We start from the raw sequence: 26,120 nt of genomic DNA on the forward strand, positions 1-26,120 counted from the left end.
AAATAAATAACAAAATATCTGTCTGGAGCCACAACACATTTGAATATAGCGATGAATGAAACAGTGCGTTAGTATGAGTCTAATGAATGTACTGAGCGCCCAAGCGCTAACGAGAGCTGCACCCACCCATCCATTCATCCGTCCATTTTCTGAACCGTTTGCTCCTCACAAGGGTCGCGGGGAGTGCTGGAGCCTATTCCAGCTGGCTATGGGCAGTAGGCGGGGTTACACCCTGAACTGGTTGCCAGCCAATCTAGAGCTGCACTATAACAGAAAAATATGCAGGATCAAACCAATACTTTCAGATTAATTTTCTGCAACCTTTTGTCTTCCGCTTTTGATCTTTTTTTTTTCCATACTTCATTTTTAGCCTTTTCTGCTTTTCTGTCAATTTCTAACATTTTTGGCAGTCTTGTGGGCATGGAGTTTTTTTTTTGCTATCAATTTTTTGGCAATTTTCGGGATTTCTTCTTTTGTTTTTGGACATTTTAACATGACTTTTTTTTTTTTTTTTTTAAACATTTTCTATTCTGCCTTTTTTTTTTTTTTTTATTCAATTCTCTGACATATTTGACAATTATTGTAATTTTCTTCTTCTTTTTTAAGATCACTTTTTCGACATTTTGTTTTTACTTTTTCATCTGCCTTTCATCTTTTTCTGACAACTTAAAACTTTGGACACTGACATTGTTTGAATACTGTACTTAAATTCATGAATCCATTTAAAGAATATTTTATCTAAAAAAAACAAAAAAAAATAAATAAATTATATATATATATATTTAAAAAAAAAAATGACTTTCTACTTGCCACAGGAGAGGTAGTAAAGGGCCTCATGTGACTCCGGAGTCGCAGGTTGCAGACCCCTGCTCTAGCTTGTCATCAGTTGTTGATCGGTCATCCGTCTTCACCGTTGAACGACATTTCTATTCAGCCTGATGTCAGTCGTGTCTCTCACCTTCCCCCGCCGAGTTGACCTTGAAAGTGTGCGGAGTGACGCGAGGAAGGCGCCCGTCAGTCGTCAGCTGGCTCCGCGTGACCTGCTTTGCCAGAAATCAAGTCAAAGTACATTTTAAAGTGGCATCCAAAGCCGGTGAAGTGATCACCATGACAACAGGCTGCGAGACGACACCTCCGCTTTCCGTCCGCCTCCTCCTCCTCTTCAATCCTCCGCAGTGCCGGCCGGACTGCTCGCCTGCCGTCCTTCCTTCTTTTTCACGTTCTTCGTTTTCTCCTCTTTGTCGCCGATGCGACTCTTGGGAGCACTTCAGTCTAACTGGCTGTGTTCTGTTTATTTTATTTCTTCCATGCTTGTTTCATGCTAATTTGGCCCAATTTTTTTTCGCTCTCACTTCTAAAACGGTGGCCTTACACGTATTGTCCAAATGTTTCAATCAAAGTGACATTTAATAAAATCGATTAAACTAGCAAATGTCTTTGATCTCGGCAAATAACGAGCCTGCAATTAGTGTCGTTCGAATTGCCGACATTTAACAGAATTGATAAAACTATCAAAATGGCTCTCTGATCTCGCCAAATAGTGAGCCTTTAATCGTAGAGAACGTTCCAATTATAGTGAGATGACATTTAAACAGAATCGATATACTGTAATGGTGTCTTTCAACTTATCAAATAATGAGCCGATACTTTTTGTCAATTGATTAAATTGTAGTCACATCTAGATAGCTAGAACAAGTCAATATAACAGAGGATCTTTGCTTTGCCAAATAGTGAGCCTACGATTATTTTCGTTTTACGTTTAACTCATTGACTGGCAGCCATTTTCACAGAAACAATCCCCTTCACTCCCGGCTGTTTTACTGGATTTTGACTGATTTTGCAAGGGCCACACAATACTGTGTTCTATTGCTATAAAAACATGGAACCTACCAAAAGAAAGATTAGAGTCTCTTCTTTTATCAGGAAAAAAATAAAATAAAAATATATTTCTATTTGTTTCCGTTTTGCAGCAATTAGCATTAGAATATAGCCTAGGTTTCATCATTATTCACAAATCGGCTGCAAATTGTGGGCAAACAGCTCGTTTTCATTCTCTTATACTCTGCTGCCACCTGCTGGCCGTTTATGTAATTGCTACCATTTTTTTCACCCTTTTTCTGTAGATGGGAGGCTGCATCAAAGCTTTCTGTATGCTCTAGCATAAAAAAAACAAGAAAAAAAACCAAAACTAAAAATACGTCTTTGGGATACTTAATACATTTAAAATAGAACATATTTATACGTTTTTGGGAGCAAATGAGTTAACAGGATGGTTACGGTAAGGTATTTCGGCATCAAAATCTAAGATCCTTCCTTCGTCCCTCCTGCAGGTATCCGGCCCCAAATCATGAACGGGCCCATGCACCCGCGCCCGTTGGTGGCGCTGCTGGACGGGCGCGACTGCACGGTGGAGATGCCCATCCTCAAAGACTTGGCCACCGTCGCCTTCTGTGACGCGCAGTCCACGCAGGAGATTCACGAGAAGGTATCGCCGTCTAGATCGTCTTCAATCGTATTGGTGAAAACTTGGACTAGTGTTATTATACGGTTTGGCAAATAATAATAATAATAATAATAATCAAGAAGAAAAATGTGGAATTTTGAGAATTGAAGTTAGCATGCTAATGCTAAATTAAGATGCAAATGCTAAGTTAGCATGCTAATGCTAGATTAGCATGCTAATGCTTAGATAACATGCTAATGCTAGCTTACCATGCTAAGTTACAATGCTAATGCTAACTTAGCATGCTAATCTAATACTAAATTACCTCAGCATACTAAACTAATTCGAAGATACTAATTCTAAGATACTGCTAAGATAATTTGTAATAATAGATTTTTTAAAATGTTATTAGAATGTTTAGATTATTATGTTGTCAAGTAATTAATCAAGTAATTAGAAAACATTACAGGACAAGAAGACGTTTTAAAGAAGACAAGCTAATTTATTAAAAACTTACTAATGGAAATAATGGGGGGAAAATAGCCAAAGTTCTGAGAATAAAGAGATAAAGATATTTGATTGAGTTGTACTAATATTTTAAAAAATTCAGAATGTGATGAGAGTACATTTGTTTTATTAAAAGAATGATGGAATATTTTTTTCATTTCCCCCCCCCCCAATATGATAAGATAAAAAGTCTATAATTGTCGTTAGTAATCTTCCCAAACCTACGCTTTAAAATGTTTCAATAAAAATTTGTTTATTAAGAGTTTATTAATAGATTAGATTTATTAAAAACTGATTTGTCAGAAATGATTCATTAAATGCAGTCATTTTATAATTTATACATTTTTTGGAGTCAAATTATTCCACTACAAATTTCTTTCCTCGTAATTATAATTTTATTGTGCCAATGTAACCATTTTCCAAATGATCTTTTTCCTTTATTCCCGTATTTTTTTTCTTGAAAATTCTCTTGATCCTGGTTGTATCATTTTTGTGTAAATTTATTAATCGCCCTGAAGTGACAAGAGCCTTTGCAAGTACAGTAGCGTGCTTGTTTGTGCTTTAATGTTGCCGGGCAAGCAACAGTGGCGTTGTTTTATTGGAGTGCGGAGTGCAGCGGGGCGGGTTGGGGGGCGGGGGAGTGCTGTAATTATTTTGGCTTGTGGAGAGGAGACTTTTTTATCCTTTTTTTTTTTTTTTATTGCTGCAAAAACACGGCCTCAAAGATGGTTTGCTGCTATCTGTTGCTACATCTCACAGACGCATTTCTACATTAAAGCGGTGATATATTAAAAACAAACAAAAAAAGCAAGCCGTTGCATGGCGATCAGTTCAATCAAAAGACCCGCAGACCTTTTGTATTTTTTTTTTTTAACGCCATCTTATCAGGGGAAAACATGGCGGTAATGTTCACCTCGGCAGTTGGCCGTAATAAGCGCAAGATAGCCAGAGGAGGCGGTGGAGATTGAACGTGTCCAATCTCTTCGCATGGGCAAGAGACATTACGTGGCAAATGTTGCCGGCTTGCTGATAAAGAAAATCAGCGGAAAAGGTTGCACATAAGTGCAAGGTTACTGCTGTAACCGATCCCTCTTCCTTGTGAGCGCAGCATCATGGGAAGGAGACAAATGTTTTTTTTCTGTTTTGCGCTTATTTGACTCTCTTTAAGCTCACAGTAACTTCCAAACTAAGAAAGCATGTTTTGGGGGTTATGATGTCATCACATCATGACATCATACTTACAGATCTGACCTTTAACTCATTCACACGCTGCCGTTTTCACTGAAGCAACCCTGTTCGCTGTTTTACTGGATTTTGCAAGGCCCACAGAATATTGTGTTCTATTGCTTATAAAAACATGGAAAACTACCAAAAGAAAGATTACAGTTTCTTCTTTTATCAGAAAAAAAAACATTTCTGTTTTTCATCAATTAACATTAGAATATAGCTAAGTTTCATCATCATTCACAAATCTTTTTAGAACTATGGGGAAATCAACTTTTTTTAACATGGCCCTGGTTGATCTCTTATACTCTGCTGCCATCTGCTGGCCGTTTTCATAATAACTACCATTTTTCACCCGTTCTCTGCAGTTGAGAGCCACCTATAAAAGTCTTCTGTATGCTCAAGCATATAAAAAAAGTATAAATAAGTCTTTGGGACACTTAAAACATTTAAAATACAACGTATTTATACGTTCTTGGGAGCAAAGGAGTTAATTTTAGCTGTACCGGTAACTTGCTGTTTTGTTATAATTAGACAGTCACTGGATAAAAATCTAAGGAAATTTTTGCATTTAACATTGTTGAAATGTTGTTTTTTTTTATATGTACAAAGTTCTGAAACCGAAGAAAAGATTTTCTTCAAGCTTATTTTTGGTCATTGCGACATGAAACATACAAAACATCCATAAGGAAGTTGCAAATCTGAAAAAGCTACTTCAAGACCTTTAATTTGAGGTATGACATGATGTGGTTTGTTGCAATTTAATTTTTAATCATTCGACAAAAAAAAAAACAATTGAGGCTGATCAGCTGATTATGTCTGTATTATACTGCCTGCCCCCAAGTGTTATATTTCTTGACATCCTATTTAATCACGTTTTTAGAAGTTTGATATTACAAATAATGATTTTTTTTTTTGGAGAGGCTGGAATGGATGAAATTACATTGAACCTCAAACACACTCATCAGCTCTCGGGGTCTCGTTTTGTTGGGCAGGTGCTAAACGAGGCGGTGGGGGCCATGATGTACCACACCATCACCCTGACCAGGGAGGACCTGGAGAAGTTCAAAGCGCTGCGCATCATCATCCGCATCGGCAGCGGATACGACAACATCGACATTAAAGCCGCCGGAGAGCTCGGTATGTTGCGATAACCGTTGCTAGATGACTAATCACGCCATAGGAAAAAATGGAAAAATATTAGCAGAGAATACTAAAGAACGTCAGAAAAATATACACAACATAGTGAAAAATATACATCATAATATTTATGAAAATGCATGTTGTATGATAAATCCCCAAATACTGTGAAAAATACCAAATTCTAAATAAAAAAATAAAAAAATAGTAAAATAATGCAATTAAAAAAAGAACCAAAATTCACAAATATTAGAGATATTAGAAAATACACATTTAAAATAATAATATATATATATATTAGGGGTGTGAATTGCCTAGTACCTGACGATTCGATTCGTATCACGATTCACAGGTCACGATTCGATTCGATACCAATTAATCCCGAGACGAATTTATAAGTCGATTGTTGCGATTTTTTTTCATTCAAATTTAGAAAATACTAATCAGTAAGCTTGTAGAGTGTAAGATTTATATGAAAATTTATTATTTATTTATCTGAAATTTCAGTCTTATAGAGGTTGTAATCTGTTTCATGTTTGAACAGCATTAAAATAAAATATTAAGGCTTAATGTTCCTTTCATATAACATTCTTCCATGCTCAAGGTGTGAATCCTAACCCGAAGTCAGACGTTTTGTTGAAAATGGAAGTTTAAAAATCGATTCACACACACACACACAAAAAAAAAAAAAAGGCAGTGATGATAAGACGTTGAATCGGTAAGACTACCGAATGAACAATTCTGAGCTCTTTAAAAAAAATAAATAAATAAATAAAAATATCGATTTTTTTTTAATTGAATCGATTCGAGAATCGCGCGATGTAGTATCGCGATATATCACCGAATCGATTTTTTTACCGCCCCTAATATATATATATATATATATATATATAATATATATATATATATATATACACACATATATACATACACACACATATATATATATATATATACATACACACACATATATATATATATATATATATATATATATATATATATATATATATGTATGTGTATATATACATACACACATATACATATATATATATATATATATATATATATATATATATATATATATATATTAGGGCTGCACGAAATTGGAAAAACATGCGATATACTTGCCGAACATAGCGATATCGATATTATTGCGATATTTAACATGTACCTAAAGAAATTACATTTTTATTATCTAATGAAAGAAAAACACTTTTCATGCGGCAAAATAAGCAACCTTAATGTAATCTTAGTTAATTAATTGTAATTATGTCTTGATAATTTTCAACTATTGGATGGCGATGCACATTTTTAGTTAGCGTCTGACTGGTCAAATTCATATAAAAAGCATAAAATTCCGTATAAAACTTATTGCATGCCTTTGCGATATGCATATTGCAAGGGCCAATATCGATATCGCGATATCGATATGTTTTCGATATATTGTGCAATATACCATTACTCGACTAACGGGAAGCAATGCCCCGCCCCCGAACCGTAGGCATCGCCGTGTGCAACATCCCATCGGCGGCCGTGGAGGAGACGGCCGACTCCACCCTGTGCCACGTGCTCAACCTGTACCGGCGGAACACGTGGCTCTACCAGGCTCTCCGGGAGGGCACGCGGGTGCAAAGCGTGGAGCAGATACGCGAAGTGGCCTCGGGCGCCGCGCGCATCCGCGGCGAGACCCTGGGCCTCATCGGATTCGGTGAGTGAGCGGGATTTATTTATTTATTTTTTATATATTTTTCTCTTTTTTTGGTGATTATTATTATTTTTTGACTATTTTTTCAGCTAATAGTTTTGTATTTTTTGTGCATTATTCATGCAATGTTTTCATTTATTTATTTAATCGCCTCGTTATGCTAACGAGGTCACTAGCTAACCGCACAAGTGGCGCCGCTAACGGTCTGCCGTTGTCCCGCCCCCCTTTTCTGTGTCACTCAGGTCGCTCGGGGCAGGCGGTGGCGGTGCGCGCCAAGGTGTTCGGCTTCAACGTGCTGTTCTACGACCCGTACCTGCAGGACGGGCTGGAGCGCTCGCTGGGCGTGCAGCGCGTCTACACTCTGCAGGACCTCCTCTACCAGAGCGACTGCGTCTCCCTGCACTGCAACCTCAATGAGCACAACCACCACCTCATCAACGACTTCACCATCAAACAGGTGCATGGGCAACGCCGCATTATTACATCACTCTTCTTTTCGCTGCTCTCCTAATCTTGATGCATGTTCATCGGTTCAAAGGTGTCTGCTTCTTTTTTCTGTTTGTGTAATATTTGGATATTTTATAGCTGCTATTTTTAGGTTTTTTTTCATATTCTAGTTTTTGATTTTTTTTTTGTACTGTATGTTGGATGTCATTTTATTTTTTATGAAAATTGCAAGCCAACAAATTATTATTTTTTATTTAATCAGCGATGTAACTCAACTTTTCTAGATGAATTCTTTGCACTGATTTTGAAATCTGCCTTTGTTTTTTTCTCAAGCACATCAGGTTGTAATGAAAAATAAACATAAATAATAGTGTACAATAGTAGTATATTATTAAATAATTGTCAGGGATATCGGTTTGACATCTATTAAACACGACACAAAAAGGAGAGAAGACAGGAGGCGAGAGGAGAGGAACTGACTGATACAATTCACTCCTGCACTCTCTGAAGATTCCTCTCCTCACCCTTAATTTGTGAATTAAGGGTTAGGGTAGAATTTTTTTTTCCTTTAATGTCCTAGCTATAAAGGACAATGCATGATAAATATCTGTATTGTGCAAGCTTTTATAATTAAAAATAAACAAAAAAAAAACACCTAAAAAATGTGACATGATTTAAAAAAAAAAAAATCTGCATGAAAAATTAATTTAGGGACACATAAAGCCAAACCTGATTCAAATTGTGTTTTCCACATATCATTGTACTCTTAATATATTTTATATTATATCTTCAAAATAGTCTGTTTTGTGTTTTCTGTGTATGATATTTTATAAATATAAATATATATAAATATAAAAATATACATATATATATATATTTTATTTTTTTTTACATTTTTTAAATTTTATTTTTGGCAGTTTGTTGGCTTATGTCTCCAATTTTTGCATCAACATTTTTATTATTTGCTAGTATTTCTATTTCTATTTTTTTATTTTTTTTCATCAAATTATTATTATTATTATTATTTTTTTCCCCCAATTCTTTTTGTATTTTATAGATGTCTCCAACTAATTCCTTATCTAACCTTTTTGTATTATGGTCGAATATTTTTACATTCTCATGTATCTATTTTTTAAATATATTTTTTGTGTAATATTTTGTATGTGTATAGCCATATGAGCAGGGAGGGGTTGAGGGAACTGCAGGATAAATTGAACAATTTCTTTCATAAATTCTTACTTTAATAATTGTATTATTTTTGTGTGTTCTATCAGATGCGTCAGGGAGCGTTCCTGGTGAACACAGCCCGGGGCGGTCTGGTTGACGAGAAGGCCCTGGCCCAGGCCCTGAAGGAGGGCCGGATACGCGGGGCCGCCTTGGACGTCCATGAGACCGAGCCCTTCAGGTCAGGCTCGCAAAAAAAAAAAATACTTATAATAAAAAAAATAATACAAAAAAAAAATAGATACATAGATGTGACTGTGTCAAAAACCGTCTCTAAACTTGTCCAGTATGTCAACATTTTTGTGAGCGGTAGAAATCTTTGTGTTCAGTTTTGCCCAAGGCCCCCTGAAAGACGCTCCTAACCTGATCTGCACGCCTCACACGGCCTGGTACAGCGAGCAGGCATCTCTGGAAATGAGGGAGGCGGCCGCCACCGAGATCCGAAGAGCCATCACGGGTGGGTAGACGAGGCTCGCTTTTACTCGAGTTGGGCTGCACAAACGCTTCCTTTCCTTTCCTGAAGGCCGCATCCCGGACAGCTTAAGAAACTGCGTCAACAAGGAGTTCTTTGTCACCACGGCGCCCTGGGCCGTGATGGAACAACCTGCCGTTCACCCTGAGCTCAACGGCGCCGCCTACAGGTGAACTCCACCCCACCCTCCAGAAAAAATTTGAAAGAAAAAATTAAACAATATTCTAAAAAAGCAAAACATATTTTAAGCAATCAAATGTGTTTTTTACATATTTTTTTTTTAAAAACACCCATGTATAGTTTTTTTTTTCAACGACTGTTTTGTCAGTTTTTTTTTTTTTTTTAAACCACTATGTATAGTAAGGCATTTCTTTTAATTTAAAAAAAAACAACCATGTATAGTTAGGTTTTTCTTTTTTAAACAACTATGTATCGTCAGAAGTTTTTTTTTTTTTTTTTTTTTGTTTTTTTTAAACGACCATGTATAGTAAGGTGTTTTTTTTTTTTTTTTTAAATCAGCTATGGATCGTCAGTTGTTTTTTTTTTTCTTTTTAAACGAGCACATATAGTAAGCCGCTTTTTTTTTTTTATTAAAAAAAAAAACAAACAAAAAACTAACCATGTATTGTAAGGTGTTATTTATTTATTTTTAAACAACCTTGTACTGTGTAGTAAGGCATTTTGTTTTTTTAAAATGACCATTTAGAGTAAGGCAATTTTTTTTAATGACCATGTATAGTAAGCAGTATTTTTTTTTTTAAACGACCATGTATATTAAGGCATTTATTTTTATTTTATTTTTTTAACAAAAAAGTTGACCATGTATAGTAAGGCGTTACAGAAAAAAAAAAAAAAAGGATTTATAGTATTAGTAAGGCTTTTTTTTTAAATGAGATGGCCTGATGCATATGTAAGAGGAAAAACTGTATAGATGTATAGTGCATTTTTTTTTCCTTTAAGAGAAAAAAAAATAAAAATAAAAAATAGACATGGTGTAGTAAGGCTTTTTTCCAAATTATTTTATTTTTCGCCAATAAAATGACGTGTTGTAACTTCGTTAGGCATCCTGTCCATCATGTGTGCGAGGTTGCGAGTATGTTGTGCTCTACCATGTTAACGCTGGCATTGTGTTGGATGTTGTCGTTGCACGCAGCCACATCAACCAAACACTGTCCGCCGTCACATCCGGCGTTCCCCAAGACAAAATAAATGCCTAGATGGGGAGCAGGTAAATGCACCTGGAATGGATGCTAGAACCACAACCACCTGTGTGTGTGTGTGTGTGTGTGCCCCTCTTTCATAGATATGCCAAACGCGCCCACTAGTGGACATATGAGTCATTGCAGAATTGGAAAGGTTTACATTAAATTATTTGAATACTAATTTCATTATCATCATCATTATTATTATTATTATTATTATTATTATTACGACATTTAGCATTTTGTCATGCTCTGCTAACTGATCAAGAAAAAAAAGTGAGAAGTAAAAGAGAGCTTACCTTATGCTGTTTGGTTACGTCTCACGACTTGGATCATTTCCACAAGTGAGCGTTTGTGTATTTTGCAATTCTGCAATGGACATAAACTGTATTCTTTTATTTGACAGTCTGATTTGGGAGTGGGCGATCCTCCCTAAACCCTCCCCCTATGCTCCACCAGCACACCTTATTGATGCATTCAAGGACAGTGGGAAGTCAGATATTTCCCACTTGGATAAAAAAAGATGGCTGGTTAAGATAAATAGCTAAGTCAGTCCAAATTACATTACATGAAGTTACTTATTTCAAATAAGTAAATTCATATTATAAGAAATCATGTTTCCAAATGTGTAAATTCTGTTCTACCATTCACGATCTTTGTCTCTACGGGGGTCACCGTTGTTGATGTCTGATCGAAAACGGACACTGATGTCGGTCAGGGTCCTTTTTTTTTGCGACTTCACAATATTGTACATATACCAGAAAAAGTCCAACTTGCCACCTTCCTCGAATGCAGTATTAGCAGTCAAAATTGGAGTAGAATCCGTCACAATTTCCCAAAACCCCTCTTGCACTTACACGTTTGAAATTAGGACATTTCTAGAAATAATATAAGTGAAATATGTTGAATTCATTTGAAATCTTGGAACTATTTATTAGTGTGATTTTTTTTTTCATTCCACACATTATTGTTGAAAAAACATGCAACTCCAAAAGTTTTTTTTTATTTTTTAGTAGTTTCAAAAGCCCCCCAGAAAAAAAAAAAAAAAAAAAAAAGTTCAGGATGCTTTTAATTGGACATAAATTAGGTTTTGTTGCTTTGCATTGTATAGGTTAAAATTAATTTTTGTAAAAGGGATTTTATTTGATTTTTTTTCTGTGAATGTTGTAGCTTTAAAATGTGACAATTGTAATACTCATTTTTCAATTCATGAAAATGTTTTGTTCATTTTTAAGGAAGAAAAAATGTTAATGTTTGACGAATAGAAATTATTTCTCTGACACTTTCTAAATTTCCTTTACTAATGTAACTTGGGGCAAAAAAAAATATTTAAAACGATCACTAAATTGTACTGGGTTTTTAGGGGGGGTAAAAAAAAATTATTTGTCACAAGTAAATTGGAAGTTTTTGATAATTATAATGAATTAAAATGTTAATTTCAGTAATTGATGTGAGCATTTATTCATATGTAATAACTAGCATTAAAATAAATAAATAAAACTTTTTTTTTTTTTTTTAGGAGCTGTTACTTGTCCCTCACCACTGAGCTTAGTTTTTTTTTTTTCATTTAAATTGTGCATTTTTGTGACGTAAGTGTTCTCTCTCTCTCTCTCGTGCCATCCAGCAGATACCCGCCAGGCGTGGTGGGCGTGGCGCCGGGCGGCCTCGCCGGGGCGCTCGAGGGCATGGTACCCGGCGGGGTGCCCATCGCCCACACCCTGCCCTCCGGTACCCACCCGTCGCAGGCCCCCTCGCCCAATCAGCCTTCCAAACACTGCGAGCCCAGAGAGCACCTCACTGAGCAATAGCCCCTCCCCCTTTCTCCGCCCCATCACCGCCCCCACTTCAAACGGGACCAAAAGACAGTGCCCCCCCCCCCCCACCCCATTCCTACAGGTTCCACTGGAATTTGTACTTTTCATCTTGTTTGTATTTTTTTTTTCCCCCTCTGGGGGGACGCCAACCACTGCGGACTTTGTTTTGGGAAGATGCATCAACAATACCCCCCTCCACCCCTCCCAACTTTTTTTTTTTTTTAAACCCCTTATCCCTGAGCTGCCGCCCTTTGACCTTGCCATCTTCTGTAACTAATGCGTGTTGTTGTTTAGGCCTGCAGTTCAGAATCACGTCTACTAATTAGGAAGAAAATGAGCTGAAAATCAATTAGTGGTTAGCAAGTGCAACAATGAGGAGGGGGAAACAAAAACAACAAAAAAAACTTGATGAACTTAATTATTAATTCCAATGTTATTCCAGTATGTAACAAAAAAGGGTGACGACAAACTTGACGACTCAGGAATACCCTTTTTTTCTTTTTTTTCCCTTTTTGCAATTTTGTCCACAAGTTGAAGAAAAACTGAAGAAGAAAAAAAAAACCTCACATATCTCCAGTATTTGGCGAGTTGTCCTGTTAGATTGCTATCGATTAGTTGGATGTTCCTCGTGCTCCACTTCCAAATTTTTCTTTGTTCAGGCTCATCCTGTCCTCTTGTCAAAAGCAATAGCAGAAAACTCCCGTCCGTAGTTTGGAGATCATAGCAGAGCGAGGCAGCACCCCCCCCAAAGCAAGTACGCTTTTGTTTTTAGCGTGAGTATTTGTATTTGTTTCTTGTATCAGGTGAACATTTAGCATTCAGTGCAGTTCCAATAAAAAAAAAAAAAAGAAAAGAAAAAAAAGATTCTGAAACACCGTTTCAAAGTTGTGTATTTCATTTTGCAGCCACAGGAGGGCGCCACAATACATGATTTGAAAGTGTCCTCTATTTGGATGACCAGATTTGAAGTAGTTCCACCATTTTTTAAATGTTTACGCAAATGATAATTAAATATTGGTTTAATATTACATGATTCAAACAGTATTTCCCCCACTAATGTATTTAATTGAAATACTGGATAAAATACAAAATTTGTCACACATTGAAGGGTGAGGATGACACTTGAGTTTTACAAAATACTCCATATTGACACATATTACATTAGAATAATTTGCAGTACAGAAAGTGGCAAATTATTTAGTCACTGACTTGACTAATTTTTAACATTTCTTTCTGGACACCAGAGACCAATTTTAGGTTAATATGAATTCTTTTAAAATAATTGGTGGTTATATTTTTTTTCCTGCAGTAAATATGTTTTGAGAAATAGTTTTTTTTTTTGGCATTTAGACTAGATGATCTGTTTTCCTAAATAGTTTATTTAAATATTTGTAAGAACACTAAAGGATACGATTGTAGATAGTCACTTTAGTTATTGCGATTTCTTTCTGGACACTTTTTTTTTTTTAAATTGTTTATTATTATTGTTATTATTATTATTATTATTATTAATTTTTAAAAATTATTCTTTTATATTTTTTCCACAGTAAATATGTTTTGAGGAAATTTGTTGCTTTAATTCCCCCCCAGGACAAAAAATTAAAACTCCAGATTATCTGTTTTTCTTCAACAATAATATATATATTTTTTTTTAATATTTCTAAAAATTTGGACCATAAGATTGTAGATGGATGCATTAATTCTTATCTGGACACTAGGTCTTACTTGCTTCTGATTTCCAAATATTTCTTTTTCTTTTTTTTCTCTTTTCTGGATAAACGTACAAAATATCAGGCACACGAAAACGACAGAAAAACAAGTGAAGATGCAAGTGAACAAATTTAATCATATGAATGCAGTGTGTGGAAAGAGAAATTGTTTGCATCTCTCTTCCCGGCTGCAGCCGCCACTTTCCCAAGTACTACGTCACAACGTAGAAATGTCAGTAAACCGCCCCCCACCCCTCCCCCCACACAGAACGCAGCTATTAGTAAATCTGTGCAAAACAAAATAAAGAATAAATAGCTTCAAGCATGAGCAAACGGGTCGGGGTGGGGGGTTCTCGGCTAAATGTCTGTCAGGCAAAAAACAAAACACAAGTGCATTTTTCTTCATGAAGAAGTAATAAGTACTGGGATGTCTACGATGTGTACCCCCCGCAGACACATGCGCTTGTCAAGATTGTGGGAAGGCGGGGAAAAGAGTCCTCATTTATTTATTTGTGGGGTTTTTTGCCGCACGCGTCACTCACTCACTCGTCTTCGTCGTCGTCCTCCTCGCCGTCGGAGAGCGCGGCGGCGCAGGGTCGTATCTGGCGGTACGTGTCCAGCCACTTCTCCAGCATCTGTGTGACCAGCGGGTGGTTGCGGCGCCGCGAGCTCTTCTGCATGGCGGCCAGCATGCCGCCGTCCGTCACGCTGCAGTCCAGCCACGAGCGCAGAAGCTTCTCCTGCTGCTCCTCGTTGCCCATCTCCACACAAAACACCACACGTCAGCCCAGTAACGGAACACTTGAAAAGATACTTTGCTGCTTTACTGATTAAAGTAACTTATTTAACTCAGTACTTGATTTTTAAAGTAACTTAATTACTGATTACTTGGCTTTAAAATTAACCGTTTCTAATTATTTGACTTAAAAAACAAAACAAAAAAAAACAAAAAACTTAGGGATTACTTGATTTTAAAAGTAACTTCATTTCTGATATCTTGACTTTAAAAGTAACATTGCTTTACTCATTGCTTGACTTTAAAGTAACTTACTTTACTAATTACTTGACTTTAACGTAACAGTTACTGATTACTTGATTCCAAGAGTAACTTCATTACCGATTAACTTGGCTTTAAAAGTAACTTTGCTGTGTTACTGATTACTTGACTTTAAAGTAAATTAGTTACTGATTACTTGACTTTAAAGTAACTTAATTACAGATGATTTGCTTTAAAAATTAACAGTTACTGATTACTTGACTTTAAAGTAACTTAGTGACTTGACTGATTACTTGACTTTAAAAGTAACTTAATGACTGATTACTTGGCTTTAAATGAAACTTAATACTTGACTATAAAATAACTGATTACTTGATTCAAAAGTAACCTAGTTACTTTACAGATTGCATGATTTTAAAAGTATCGAATATAGATTAGAAGTTACTGAATTAATCACATTTAACTTCACATAAAATTGGCAACACTTAGTTGGAAGTGCATTTTTGAGAGATGTTTAAGACTAAAAATGTTTTGTTTTGTTTTTTAATAAAAAAAAAAAAAATGAAGTCAACCTGTTTTTGTAGTGTGCGACGTACCTCAACATTTTCTTCAGCTGACACTCAAAGCAGTGACCAATTTCTAGCTTGAAACCACGAATCTCTCTCTCATAATTTCAATGATTTTGTTTTGTTTCGTTCCAAGCTAGCATCTGTTTATTGCCAATCACCCGCTCACGTTTACCTCCTGCGCCGACAGGAAATGGATGTGCAGCAGCTTGCGCTCGCTGTCCACCAGCGGCAGGAAAGTGACGGTGACGTCGTCGTCCGTGTTGAGGTTGGCGCCGGCGCCGCGGTTGTCGCCGTAGCCGTCGTTCTCCATGGCCACCAGGGCCGAGAAGTGGCCGCGCGTGTAGCCCAGCGCGATGGGGCTCTTCCAGCAGAAGCTCTGCTCCCACAGCAGCGGCAGGTACACGCCTGCGCACACGCCGCATGGTGAGGGCGCAGTCTGCATCAACTGGCTTTTTTTTTCCCCACCACAATTGAACTCAACAATTTTGGATTGCTTTGCTTGCTCACCTTGAAATCGCGTGTACCCTAATGTCTCCCCTCTGAAACTTTTGTAGTACTTGACACCGTAAACGATGATGGGCCTGCGGAGGATGTGCGCCAGAACGAAAATGTGGGTCTGCTCCAGGCTTGCTCCAGGCTGCACCCGCGGAAAGAAAAAAATTCAATCAGAACTGACGTCAAACAGTGAGAATTTCCCCTCATTTCTCATTGAACCATTTTCAGCAGTAAAAAGTGAATTATTTTGTCTATAATTAATGTGGTAACTTCATTATTTTTCACGTACAATTAGTACCTTTAAAAAGTCATTTTTCTACTTGCTGTCGACTGATGATGACATCACCTGTGCTGAGGATGGAGGTAGCGACCAATCATGGCTCAGTTTACTGACTAAACCCAGAAAACAGGTGAGCCATGATTGGTCGTTATCTACTTCCTCAGCACAGGTGATGTCATCATCAGTCGACAGCAAGTAGAAAAATTACTTTTTAAATAAATATTAAATAATGAAGTTACCACATTATTTTCATGTAAATACTGACTTTAGGGGAAATTCAACTTAAGTCGAAATTCGTGTTACATTGCTAGCGTAGGAACGCAACTGTGGCGTAACTCGAGAACTCCCTGCACATGAGCCTTTGCGGTTGATTTTAAATGCAATTTAAGTATATTTATATTAATATTAACCGGAATAAGGACGTTTGAAAGTGTGTCGCACAGAAGCGACGTCATCGAGCACCAGCCAATAGAAAAGCACCTTCAGACGATGTCGCTCCTCCGTGACAATTTTGCACGCTTGATTTTTCATTTAACTCAGCCAAAATGCAACGCTAGGTAAGAAATCCGTTACGTTTTTCATTTTACCAAGTACTTAACTCATTTGCTCCCAATAACGTGTAAATACGTTTTTTTTAATGTAAATGTCCCAAAGACGTATTTATACGTTTTTTTTTTTTGTTTTTTTTTATGGTAGAGCATACAGAAGGCTTTGATGCAGCCTCTCAACTGCAAAGAACTGTTGCAGAAATGGTAGTTATTACACAAACGGCCAGCAGGTGGCAGCAGAGCAAAGGAGATCAACCAGAGCCATGTAGAAAAAAAGCTAAATTACTGACAATTTTAAATAGATTTGTGAAAATTGATTAAACTTAGCTCTCTTCTAATGCTAATTGCTGCAAAACGGAAACAGATAGAATCATACTTTTTTTCTGATGAAAGAAGAGACTCTAATCTTTCTTTTGGTAGGTTCCATGCTTTTATAGCAATTGAACACAATATTCTGTGGGCCTTGCAAAATCAGTCAAAATCCAGTCAAACAGCCGGGAAGCGAACGGGATTGCTTCTGTGAAAAAGGCTGGGAGTGAATGAGTTAAAAAACAAAAACAGAGCTGCCCTGACAACTACTGAACTAGAATGAAAATGTCAAAAACCCTCCAAGCAGAGTAAGCGAGCGTTCCCACAATGCAACAGGACTCACCTGGCTGGCCAGGGACAAGATGAAGGCCCAGTCCTCTTGCCACTGCTCCTCCCGCAGTGAGAAGTGAAGACCGAAGCTTTGCGAGTACCACGACTCCCACTCCTTCCAGCGAGTGTAAAACCTCCACACAAAAACAACCAAAATAAAGATGAGATTGTTTTTTCTTTTCTTTTGTCCAGACAATTTTTTGCAGCTGACCAGTGCGAGCAGTCGTGCAGGCTGTCGTGGAGCGTCTTGCGCAGGACCGAGTCCTTGTCGTAGATGCCCCACGTGGCCTGGAGAACCGAGTCCAGCAGGCAGTCGCCGGCCGTGCGGTTCCACAGCGCGTACAGGCGGCTGTCCAGACGCGTGCCCAGCTCCATCGACCAGTTGATGACCGGCGACTCCTCCTCCAGCTCTAAGCGGGACATACAACACGTTTGTTTTTTTATTTGAATATTTACTCCAATGCGATTGAGTTCATCTGCGAGACGGCCTACCTTTCTGCACGTCCCGGTCTAAAACCTCATCAAACAGTTTCTCCTGGACGGCCGGGGGCAAGTCTTCGATATCTGCGGGCAGAGCACTTAGAAGATGGAGGATAGAAAGAACAAAAATAAAATGGGAGGGCGCCAGCAGTCACCGGCGGGCAGCGTGAAGGTGACCAGGTCGCTGAGGAAGTAGCAGGCAAAGTCGCCTTTGCGCTGATGCAGCGACGCGGCGATCTCCCGGCGGATCTGCTCCGTCAGCTCGGGACACACCATCGACGGGATGCACTTGGCCGCCTGATGGTTCACCTTGGGGGGGGCGAGGTCGTTATTTAGTTATTATTGGATGACTTTTTTCTTTCAATACTTTAGTTTGACCATTTAAAATGACAACAAAAGAGCATAATTTAAAAAATTGTGTCAAAAAGCAGAATAGGACGAAGCAACTGCTAATCTAGTCCTATCCTGATTTTACCTCACTTAATACTTTATTAACTCATTATTCGTAAATGCGTAAATTTGTAAATGTCCTTTCAACCACTGTTTTGTTATTCCTCCCTAGAATATTTAGCAAAAAATATTTTATACAATTTCTTAAATTGACAAATATTTGCACTTTTTTTCAAAATTATTACATTTATATTTTATGTATATCAAGTTGTGAGAGGATCAAAGCCGCGCACCAGCTGCGCAACATAAAATAAAAAATTCAGATTTTTTTTTGTTCCCACACCCATAAAAATTCAATTACAGTCAATTAGGCTGTTTCACCATCTAATTGAGTGATGCATTTGTATGTCACTAGATGGAGCCTGCATACTACTACAGTACTTTGTTAATCTCAGACCAGTGATCTGAATATATGCCTGGATAACCAATAGCTTAAGACTTTTGAAGTCGTGCGGCCAGCATATTGCTCCTCCCAAGAAATTTTCTCAGCATACGATCATAGACATTTACAGTATCGAAATTTGAGAATATTTGAGACAGAACTTAATAGAAACAGCATGATTTATGGCGTTTTAAATTTATTAAACAAACAAGAGGACTTCAGACATTTTACAATTTGCTTTAAATACATGTGTAAATTATATGCTTAATGTTTGCAGGAGCAAAGTTTTTTTTTTTTTTTTTTAATTAAAGAATTATAACTGTAATTCAACAAAAATAATTACCGGTAATGCCTCTGCCAAATCTAACATTGGGGTCTCAGGAACTGAGTGATAAAAAAAAAAAAGGTTCTTCAAAACAGCAGATACCGTCTACTTTTTTGTTTTGTCATTATTTGTTAAAAAAATAGTGGCCACCCCAGCAAAACCCCCCCCCCCACCCCGACTCGGGCCTTATACTAACTGCCTACAAGTTGTATATGTCTTATCTGTACGTATACCGTATAGTTTATACAGTAGTCTGCTCGTGAGGTGGGTGGAGCAAGATGGCCGCCCTGTGACTTCAACGGCTTGCACGGCTGTGTATGGGCTATCGGCTATCCAGGAAACGCCATCGAATTAGCGACGTACCTCGGTGAGGAGGACGGCGAGCATGTCCTGCCGCTGGAAGCGAATGGCCAAGTGCACCAGCGTGAAGCCCACGTCGAACGCCGACGCCCGGTTGAGCAGCTGCACCTCGTCGGCGGTCAGCTGCCGCGCGATGTCGCCGCCCGACGACTTGTACGCCTCCACCGTCGCCAGGTCTCCTTCTACCACGCCTGCAAGAGTGAGAGAGATCGAGAAAAACACATTTGTACTCATTTGTGATCCGCCATTGCAAAATAAATCACAGGGAGACATCTTTCTCAAATGTGGTTTTGGCATAATCAAAGAGAGAAACGATATCAAGCCACGGCAACACGAAGCTATGAGGGTAAAAAAAAACAAAAAAACAAAGGTGCTGGTACACTTTGCTGCAGGTGGTTTCATACCACAAGGTAAACTTTCACAGGGAAAAATATTCATATTTTTTTTCTCTCAATTGTTTATGTTGTTTTGGCAGTTTCAAAAAAGTAAGCCTCGTGAAAATCTGTCAAGAAATGAGCAAGCTACAACTTATTTTCAATGTCCATGCATTGACTTTGATAGGAAAGTCGCCCCCACCAACATGGCCGCCACTTAGGTTCGTCAGATAGTTTAAAGTTAAAGGGCAAGTCAACTTTAAACAGTTGACAATATGTTATATGTGACCTCACTAGTCTGAACATGACATTCTGATTCATATGACTTTTATGGCATACGAGTTATGCAGCAAAATCCAGCCATTTTCATCCATCTCAATGGGCGGCCATTTTGCCACTTGCTGTCGACTGAAGATGACGTCACAGTTGCTCAGCGCTCAGCCAATGACCAATCACAGCTCACCTGTTTTCTGAATCTGAGTGTTACCTGAGACCTGAGCAACTGTTTTCATTTTCACTCGACAGCGTGTGGCAAAATGGCCGCCTTCTGATATTGATAAAAACTGCTGGATTTTGCTGCCCAACTCATATTCAGCTAAAGCAATATTAAACAAAATACTGTAAAACGTATTTGACTTCCTATTTAAAAGAGTATTTTCAGGCCATATCGCACTGTTTGAGCAGCCTTGAAAGTGGTCAGATGCACTTGAGGAAGTGCTTGGCCGCCCTCAAAGGCGCCGGACACTTCCTGTACTGCTGGGAACCTCGGAGAGTGCAGCATTTGTGTGTGTGTGTGTGTGTGTGTGTGTGTGTGTGCGTGCATGCGTGACCCGACATGGAAATCAAGCCAAACAGTAACTAGAACGATGCTCTCTGCCAAGACTGACTGACTGTCAACAAACATGAGAAAACATTGAGGAACGTTCGTATTTGTGCGCTCGCAGTTGGCAGGCTATTTCCTGGTTCATAGAAGGTGATGTCATACAAAAATGGATGCCGTGGGCATTCTAAATAACACCGACTAAAACTAAGCTTACAGTTTGGGCAAAACAGTTTTGTAGAAAATTGCTTGCCTGTTAAAAAGTCAGCTGCAGAAAAATGATATCGCCAACTACTGGACTGGCATGCAGATTGCAGAATTTGCTTTTTAAGTTGTATACATTAAACAGAAATTGTTTTTTCTATCACTAACTTGGGGTGGTGGACCTTTTTTTTTTTTTTTTTTTTTAAATTTAAATAATCCAAACTTTTTTAGGCTCCAACATGGTTATTATCTGACCGGTATTGGATTCGTTATGAAACTTGACAGTGTCGCTGTGTTGGAAATAGTTGGCCCTGTTCCTAAAACCGTAGAAGAGAAGAGTGACAAACGATGGATTTTCTTTCCTACTGCAAATGTCGTTTTGGACAATTTTTGTGGATTTTCAAACATGCACTATTACGGATGTAACGATCGCGCCAATATCGTGATATTAGAACCGCCACAATATATCGTTGTCATGTCACGATATTGAAAGCAGCACATCTGTTCAAAAAGTCGGGTTGATTTCTGTTTGTGCAGTTCTAGCACCCTCTGGTGGCTAGTTATTTAAGTGCAGTTTAATTTTCACAAGGCATGTTTTGGCCCTTCTAAAATCCACACAAATGGTCAGATGAAGGTGAACGCAATATGCTTGCGGACCGAGTCAATATGTGTGCTTGCATTAGAAAGTGCCTCAATATATATATATATATATATATTATATTTAGATATTTTTTAAATAATTTAATAATATTTTTCATTGCTGTATTGTACAAAAGTACAACATTGTGTGTTTTTTTTTTTTTTTTTTTTTTAGTACGAGTATCGCCAACCTCCCCGCAATATCGTGATAATTATCGTATCGTGACCTTCATATTGTGATTATATCGTATCGTGATGTTTTGGATATCGTTACATCCCTATGCACTATTGTTCGTTTTCTAACCAAGGACATATGAAACCCTTTGAAAAATGTAAACAAGCGCTTGCTTTTTTGTTTTGGACTTTACTGAACAGCTCGGAAAATTAAGTGCTAATTTTTTCAAGGTGGATGATGACTCCATTTATCAAAAAATAAAAATAAAAATAAAAAAAAATAAAAAAAATGCAAATTTAAGGCAGGAAAAAACCTGGTGTGTTTTTATATAGATTTTGACAAAAGGGGCATTTTTCATGGAGGGGCCGCATTTATTTTCTCATTATCCTTGAAGATTATTTTTTTTCTGTCATTAGTTCTATAGAAATTGATGCAAATAAATGCTGGTGGGGAAAAAGGCCTCATCAGCCAGCCCTAGAAAAGTGTGGTCAATGATTTTACGATACGATTGCAGTTTAAAAGAGGGTAAAAGTCATGAGGAAGGCTTGGTGGTCACGTGACGCCTTGAGGGTTTTTTTCCCGTGGAGTCTATTTTGGTGGTGTTTACAAGGAAGCGGGGGTGGCGGGGTTTGTTTTGAGCGCCATCCAGGAGGTCCTCGTGGCCGCTCTGCCGATGCCCAGACGGATCCATTCATCGCCAGCAGCTGGGCCACCAGGCGCCTCCTCTTAACTCTTCAAAGGGCCCCTCTTCAGTCGGAGCCATAAAGTGTCACACTTTGTCGTACGTTTGACAAGCATCGCAAATTAATCGCAATTTTCTTTTCAGGATCCATACATCAGGGCTCAAATTGAGTAGCAGCTTTTTTAAAATTCTCTCTTTCTTTTAGAGAGAGAGCGCGCGCTAATTCTCATTTACAAACATGACCAGCTAGCACCATTCTGATCACTGAAGAACGGAAATGATCAAAATGCATTTTGCTCTTCACACCAGATTCTCATACTTATATTACTCATGGAAATTAGCGCATCTAACTTCAGCAGAAATGCTTAAATCTCAATTTAAGATTTACCAGTGTGAATTGTGACGAGAAATTTTTATTTAGTTTTAGTCTTTTGACTACAATTAAAGTTTTAGTCATCTGATTGTATTTTAGTTTTAATCCAATTTTAGTCGACCAAAATGAAGAGCAATAATTTTAGTCGACTAAATTGACAGTTTAGTTGATATTTTCCTTTAGCATACATTTCAACTTTTATCCAAAAAATGATAACACACCTATTTGTAACTGTAGTTTAACATGCAAGAAACATTTAATACAACAGTCTTTATTGTTTCAATGAAACATGTAGAACTCACAATATAACTTAGTTTTCACCGCAATAAAAAAAAAGTGCAAAATTGCTTGAGATTAAGCTTACAGCTGCACAATGAATGTAAACATGTTTGAACATTAAATAAAATTGCAGCGAACACTGAACAGTTGCTGAGTGGATCTTTTCTACCACCTGCATTTCATTGTGTGAATTTTCAACTCTGTTTTCATTTTCGTCACTGACAGAATTGTTTGTCAATTTTTGTTAACGTTTTTGTCTCAATGAATGGCTTCTATTTTAGTTTCTGCTTAATTTTTGTCTGAAAAAATATTTTGTGTGAAAATTATGACGAAAATCTTTCGTCGACGAAAATTATCACTGTTTTTTGCACTCTTGTTTAAACCAAATAGTCTATAGCCCGGCCAATCCCTGACATGTAAGTTTTGGCCTGTTTGACTGCAGCATCCCCCTTCACCCCAAAGCAGGATTACAACGAATCATAACGCAACACATCGTAACGGAGGCTCGCGTGTGGTCCAACTCACCGGCACAGGCGCTGAGAAACAGCCAGTCCGTCTTCCTCATGCGGTTTCGTATCTGCTTGAGCTTCTTGAAGTCCATCTCCTGCTCCTCCTTGCCGCTCACGCCTCCCGCCGCCAGCTCGATCCTCTGGAAGTCCATTTGGACGTTGTCCTCCCTCTTGGCCAACGGAGGCGACCTCCTCTGGCCCAGGGGACCCACGCCGGTGCCGCAGCCTCCCACGCCGACCCGCCACCGCGCCCGGTCCTGCTCGTTGATGACGGGGGAGTGCTCGGCGGACGGGGCGGCCAGCTCGATGGTCCGCGGGTGGTCGCACACCACGCACGCGAGCGTCACGGGCGAGTTCTGGTAAGTGCACGAGGAGCACGTCCAGTACTGCCGGCGGGTGTTGAGGCGGTTGCGGTCATTGTATTCCTCGCACGGGTCCGTGGGGGAATGGGGTGGCGCCGGGCGGCAGCCGGACGCATGGGGCGACTCGGTGGGGCTGCTGCTTTTGGGGCGCTGGCACAGACACTGCGTGCAGCGGACGGCTCGGGGCCAGTTCAGGTAGGTGCACATGTGGCAGGACCACTTGGTGGCGATCTCCGCCATGCTGGCCGGCCGGACGCGGGGCCTGGCGCTGGAGTCTGGGCAGATGAGGAGGCCGCCGCTGCCGCCCTCACTGGCGGGGAGGTCCCAGGGGCGGCGCGCCGGGTCCAAGTCGGGCCCGCTTTTGTACGGCTCCTCCGTGATGATGGGCCCCCGGGAACGGAGAGCGCGGCACATGGTGCACTTGGCGGCGGAGGGCCAGTTCTCATAGGTGCAGTAGTCGCAGGCCCATTTCTCCCTCGGGTCCGTCATCGTGGGTCACCTGCGGCGGAGCGAATTGGTAGTGAGTGAGAATCAAGAATCACTTTCAGAAAATCACTTCTAAAATCTGCAGCAAAATTACAACAGATTCAAGAATGCATTAGAATATAAACGGCCGGCAATTAAGTTTTTCAACAGGTAACAAGGTCCACCTTGTCTGTATACCACTGTGATGACTAAAAGATCCCCGTTGATGGCGACATTACATCACTTTAGATTTTTGGTCAGCAATATATGCTTTTATTTGGTACCTTTCCATTAAATTATCCTCAATTCCCTTTGCCATAATTCAATTTGCAATATTCCCCAAATATCCCATCATACCGCGGAAACGTCCAAGAAATTTACCGTGAAGTTTCCATCCCTTTGCAACAAAAGATTTCGAGCCCGAGGGAAACCATTCACACAATGTAGCCAGTGTCAAGTCAACGAGTTTGACACACCTGTTTTAGTGAATCACATAAAAAGATGAGGCTACTTTATAATACGGCAGATACAATTAGCAAGTAACTGTGAAACATTTTGTCCGCAATAAAATATTTTTGTGACGGATCGGGGGCCAGATCCAGCCAGCCGCATCAATTTTTGTCAACCACAAAAGCAAATAAAGTTTGTCTACTTGTTGCTTCTTGCTAAACGAATTCATTCTTTTAATTTCGGCAGACAATCTGAGCCACGTTAGCACTTTGCGCAGACATTACATGCGATTGGTAATCACCAAATAAACCCCTTTAATAATAGTAATTATATAATTGTTAGCTGACATTTTCCATGAACTCTTGTTTCAAATTCAATTTGTTGGAAACACTAAGAATGAACTGCTGAGTAAATGTGTTTATATTCTGTAATATGGTGAAGTTACAAGACGTATGGATTTCACTTCATGATTACTCTGTGAGGGAAAACCAGAACTATGTTTTTACTATGTTTTCAAATATGCGATACGAATAATATTGTGATGCGGACAGTCCTTGTAGTGTTTAAACACTACGGTGGCTACTGAGCTAGCCATCTTAGCATACACAGCTAACCTGCCGACGCATTTCGCCATGACACGGTCCAAATACTTCATGCAATTCTTGAAGTGAGCCAATGTCTTACCGTCTCCTGAAAGTGTTGCTGTGAAAACCACAACAAACCCGTCTTCTTCTTGTACGATCCCCCTTCTTCCTCCACCTCCGCCTACTACTGCTCGGTCAAATCTATCCACGTAATAAGACGCCTTTTGTCCTCTCACATGTTTACCAAGATGGACACGTTCCCCACTCCGCGGAATAAACAACCCGTCCGTCGGCCGGGCCTGTGTCACTAACCTCGACGCTGTTTAGTGTTTTTTTGTTTGTTTTTTGTTTTTACATGGCCCCAGACTGTGTGGTTTAATGGCGGCGACGCAGAGACGAAAGCCTAGTCTGAGGCTGAGCCAAAATAAACGCTAGGCCCGGTGACGTCATCAATCAGCTGGACCAGCGCTCGCTGTGATTGGACGAGACCAGGAAGACAACGGCGTTGCGTTCACGGCTGTGTTCCGCGCAAGACAGAACAGAAAGTCACGGGGCGTTCACGTGTCCTGGGACATTTGTATAATAAAGGAAGCCACTCTTCACCGACATAGCGTTTTATAACATTTTTTGTTCAAGCTTACATGAAGTAAGCTTGTGTGTGAGTGTGTAAGTATGTGAGTGGGTGGCTAAAAAAAAATATATATATATATTTTTTTGGTTCAATTATACAAATAGGAGCCTATTCCGCTACTAACCAATTAAGTACAATGTCATTTACATGGTAAATGT

General features: G+C 39.0%; 2 protein-coding genes across 10 annotated transcripts in view; one reads left to right on the forward strand and one right to left on the reverse strand.

The window, feature by feature from the left end:
• ctbp2l (C-terminal binding protein 2, like) overlaps nt 1-13,048 on the forward strand; it is a 64,124-nt gene extending 51,076 nt beyond the window's left edge. For 4 of the 9 annotated variants that reach the window (XM_077502527.1, XM_077502526.1, XM_077502529.1 and 1 more), the window contains 8 exons: nt 2,331-2,485; nt 5,170-5,314; nt 6,819-7,025; nt 7,265-7,479; nt 8,744-8,874; nt 9,023-9,150; nt 9,217-9,334; nt 11,992-13,041. In XM_077502527.1, the coding sequence (XP_077358653.1) occupies nt 2,331-2,485; nt 5,170-5,314; nt 6,819-7,025; nt 7,265-7,479; nt 8,744-8,874; nt 9,023-9,150; nt 9,217-9,334; nt 11,992-12,175 (1,283 nt within the window). In that variant the 3' untranslated portion in view covers nt 12,176-13,041. Of the gene's footprint in view, nt 1-2,330; nt 2,486-5,169; nt 5,315-6,818; nt 7,026-7,264; nt 7,480-8,743; nt 8,875-9,022; nt 9,151-9,216; nt 9,335-10,318; nt 10,394-11,991 lie in introns of all 9 variants that reach the window. The other 5 variants (XM_077502525.1, XM_077502524.1, XM_077502528.1 and 2 more) reach the window with 5 other exon arrangements.
• Nucleotides 13,049-14,007: 959 nt separating this feature from the next.
• zranb1a (zinc finger, RAN-binding domain containing 1a) lies at nt 14,008-25,776 on the reverse strand. Its single transcript, XM_077502534.1, has 10 exons — nt 25,432-25,776; nt 23,487-24,331; nt 19,419-19,606; nt 18,054-18,207; nt 17,911-17,982; nt 17,630-17,828; nt 17,432-17,552; nt 15,964-16,093; nt 15,629-15,861; nt 14,008-14,651 (listed from the first exon to the last, which is right to left on the reverse strand). Exons 2-10 carry the CDS (start codon nt 24,319-24,321, stop codon nt 14,433-14,435), a joined length of 2,151 nt encoding a protein of 716 aa, XP_077358660.1. The 5' UTR covers nt 24,322-24,331; nt 25,432-25,776; the 3' UTR covers nt 14,008-14,432.
• Nucleotides 25,777-26,120: the final 344 nt, after the last annotated feature.

The sequence above is a fragment of the Festucalex cinctus genome, chromosome 17 (genome assembly GCF_051991245.1).
Source record: "Festucalex cinctus isolate MCC-2025b chromosome 17, RoL_Fcin_1.0, whole genome shotgun sequence".
Lineage (NCBI taxonomy): Eukaryota > Metazoa > Chordata > Actinopteri > Syngnathiformes > Syngnathidae > Festucalex > Festucalex cinctus.

Bases quoted from the DNA above. Each gene is read 5' to 3' on its own strand.
- zranb1a (XM_077502534.1), bottom strand. From the start codon at position 24,321: ATGACGGACCCGAGGGAGAAATGGGCCTGCGACTACTGCACCTATGAG. The intron at 17,829-17,910 runs GTAGGCCGTCTC...TGTCCCGCTTAG, and splicing joins AGACCGGGACGTGCAGAAAG to AGCTGGAGGAGGAGTCGCCG. The intron at 16,094-17,431 runs GTGAGTCCTGTT...CCGCGGGTGCAG, and splicing joins TCTTGTCCCTGGCCAGCCAG to CCTGGAGCAAGCCTGGAGCA.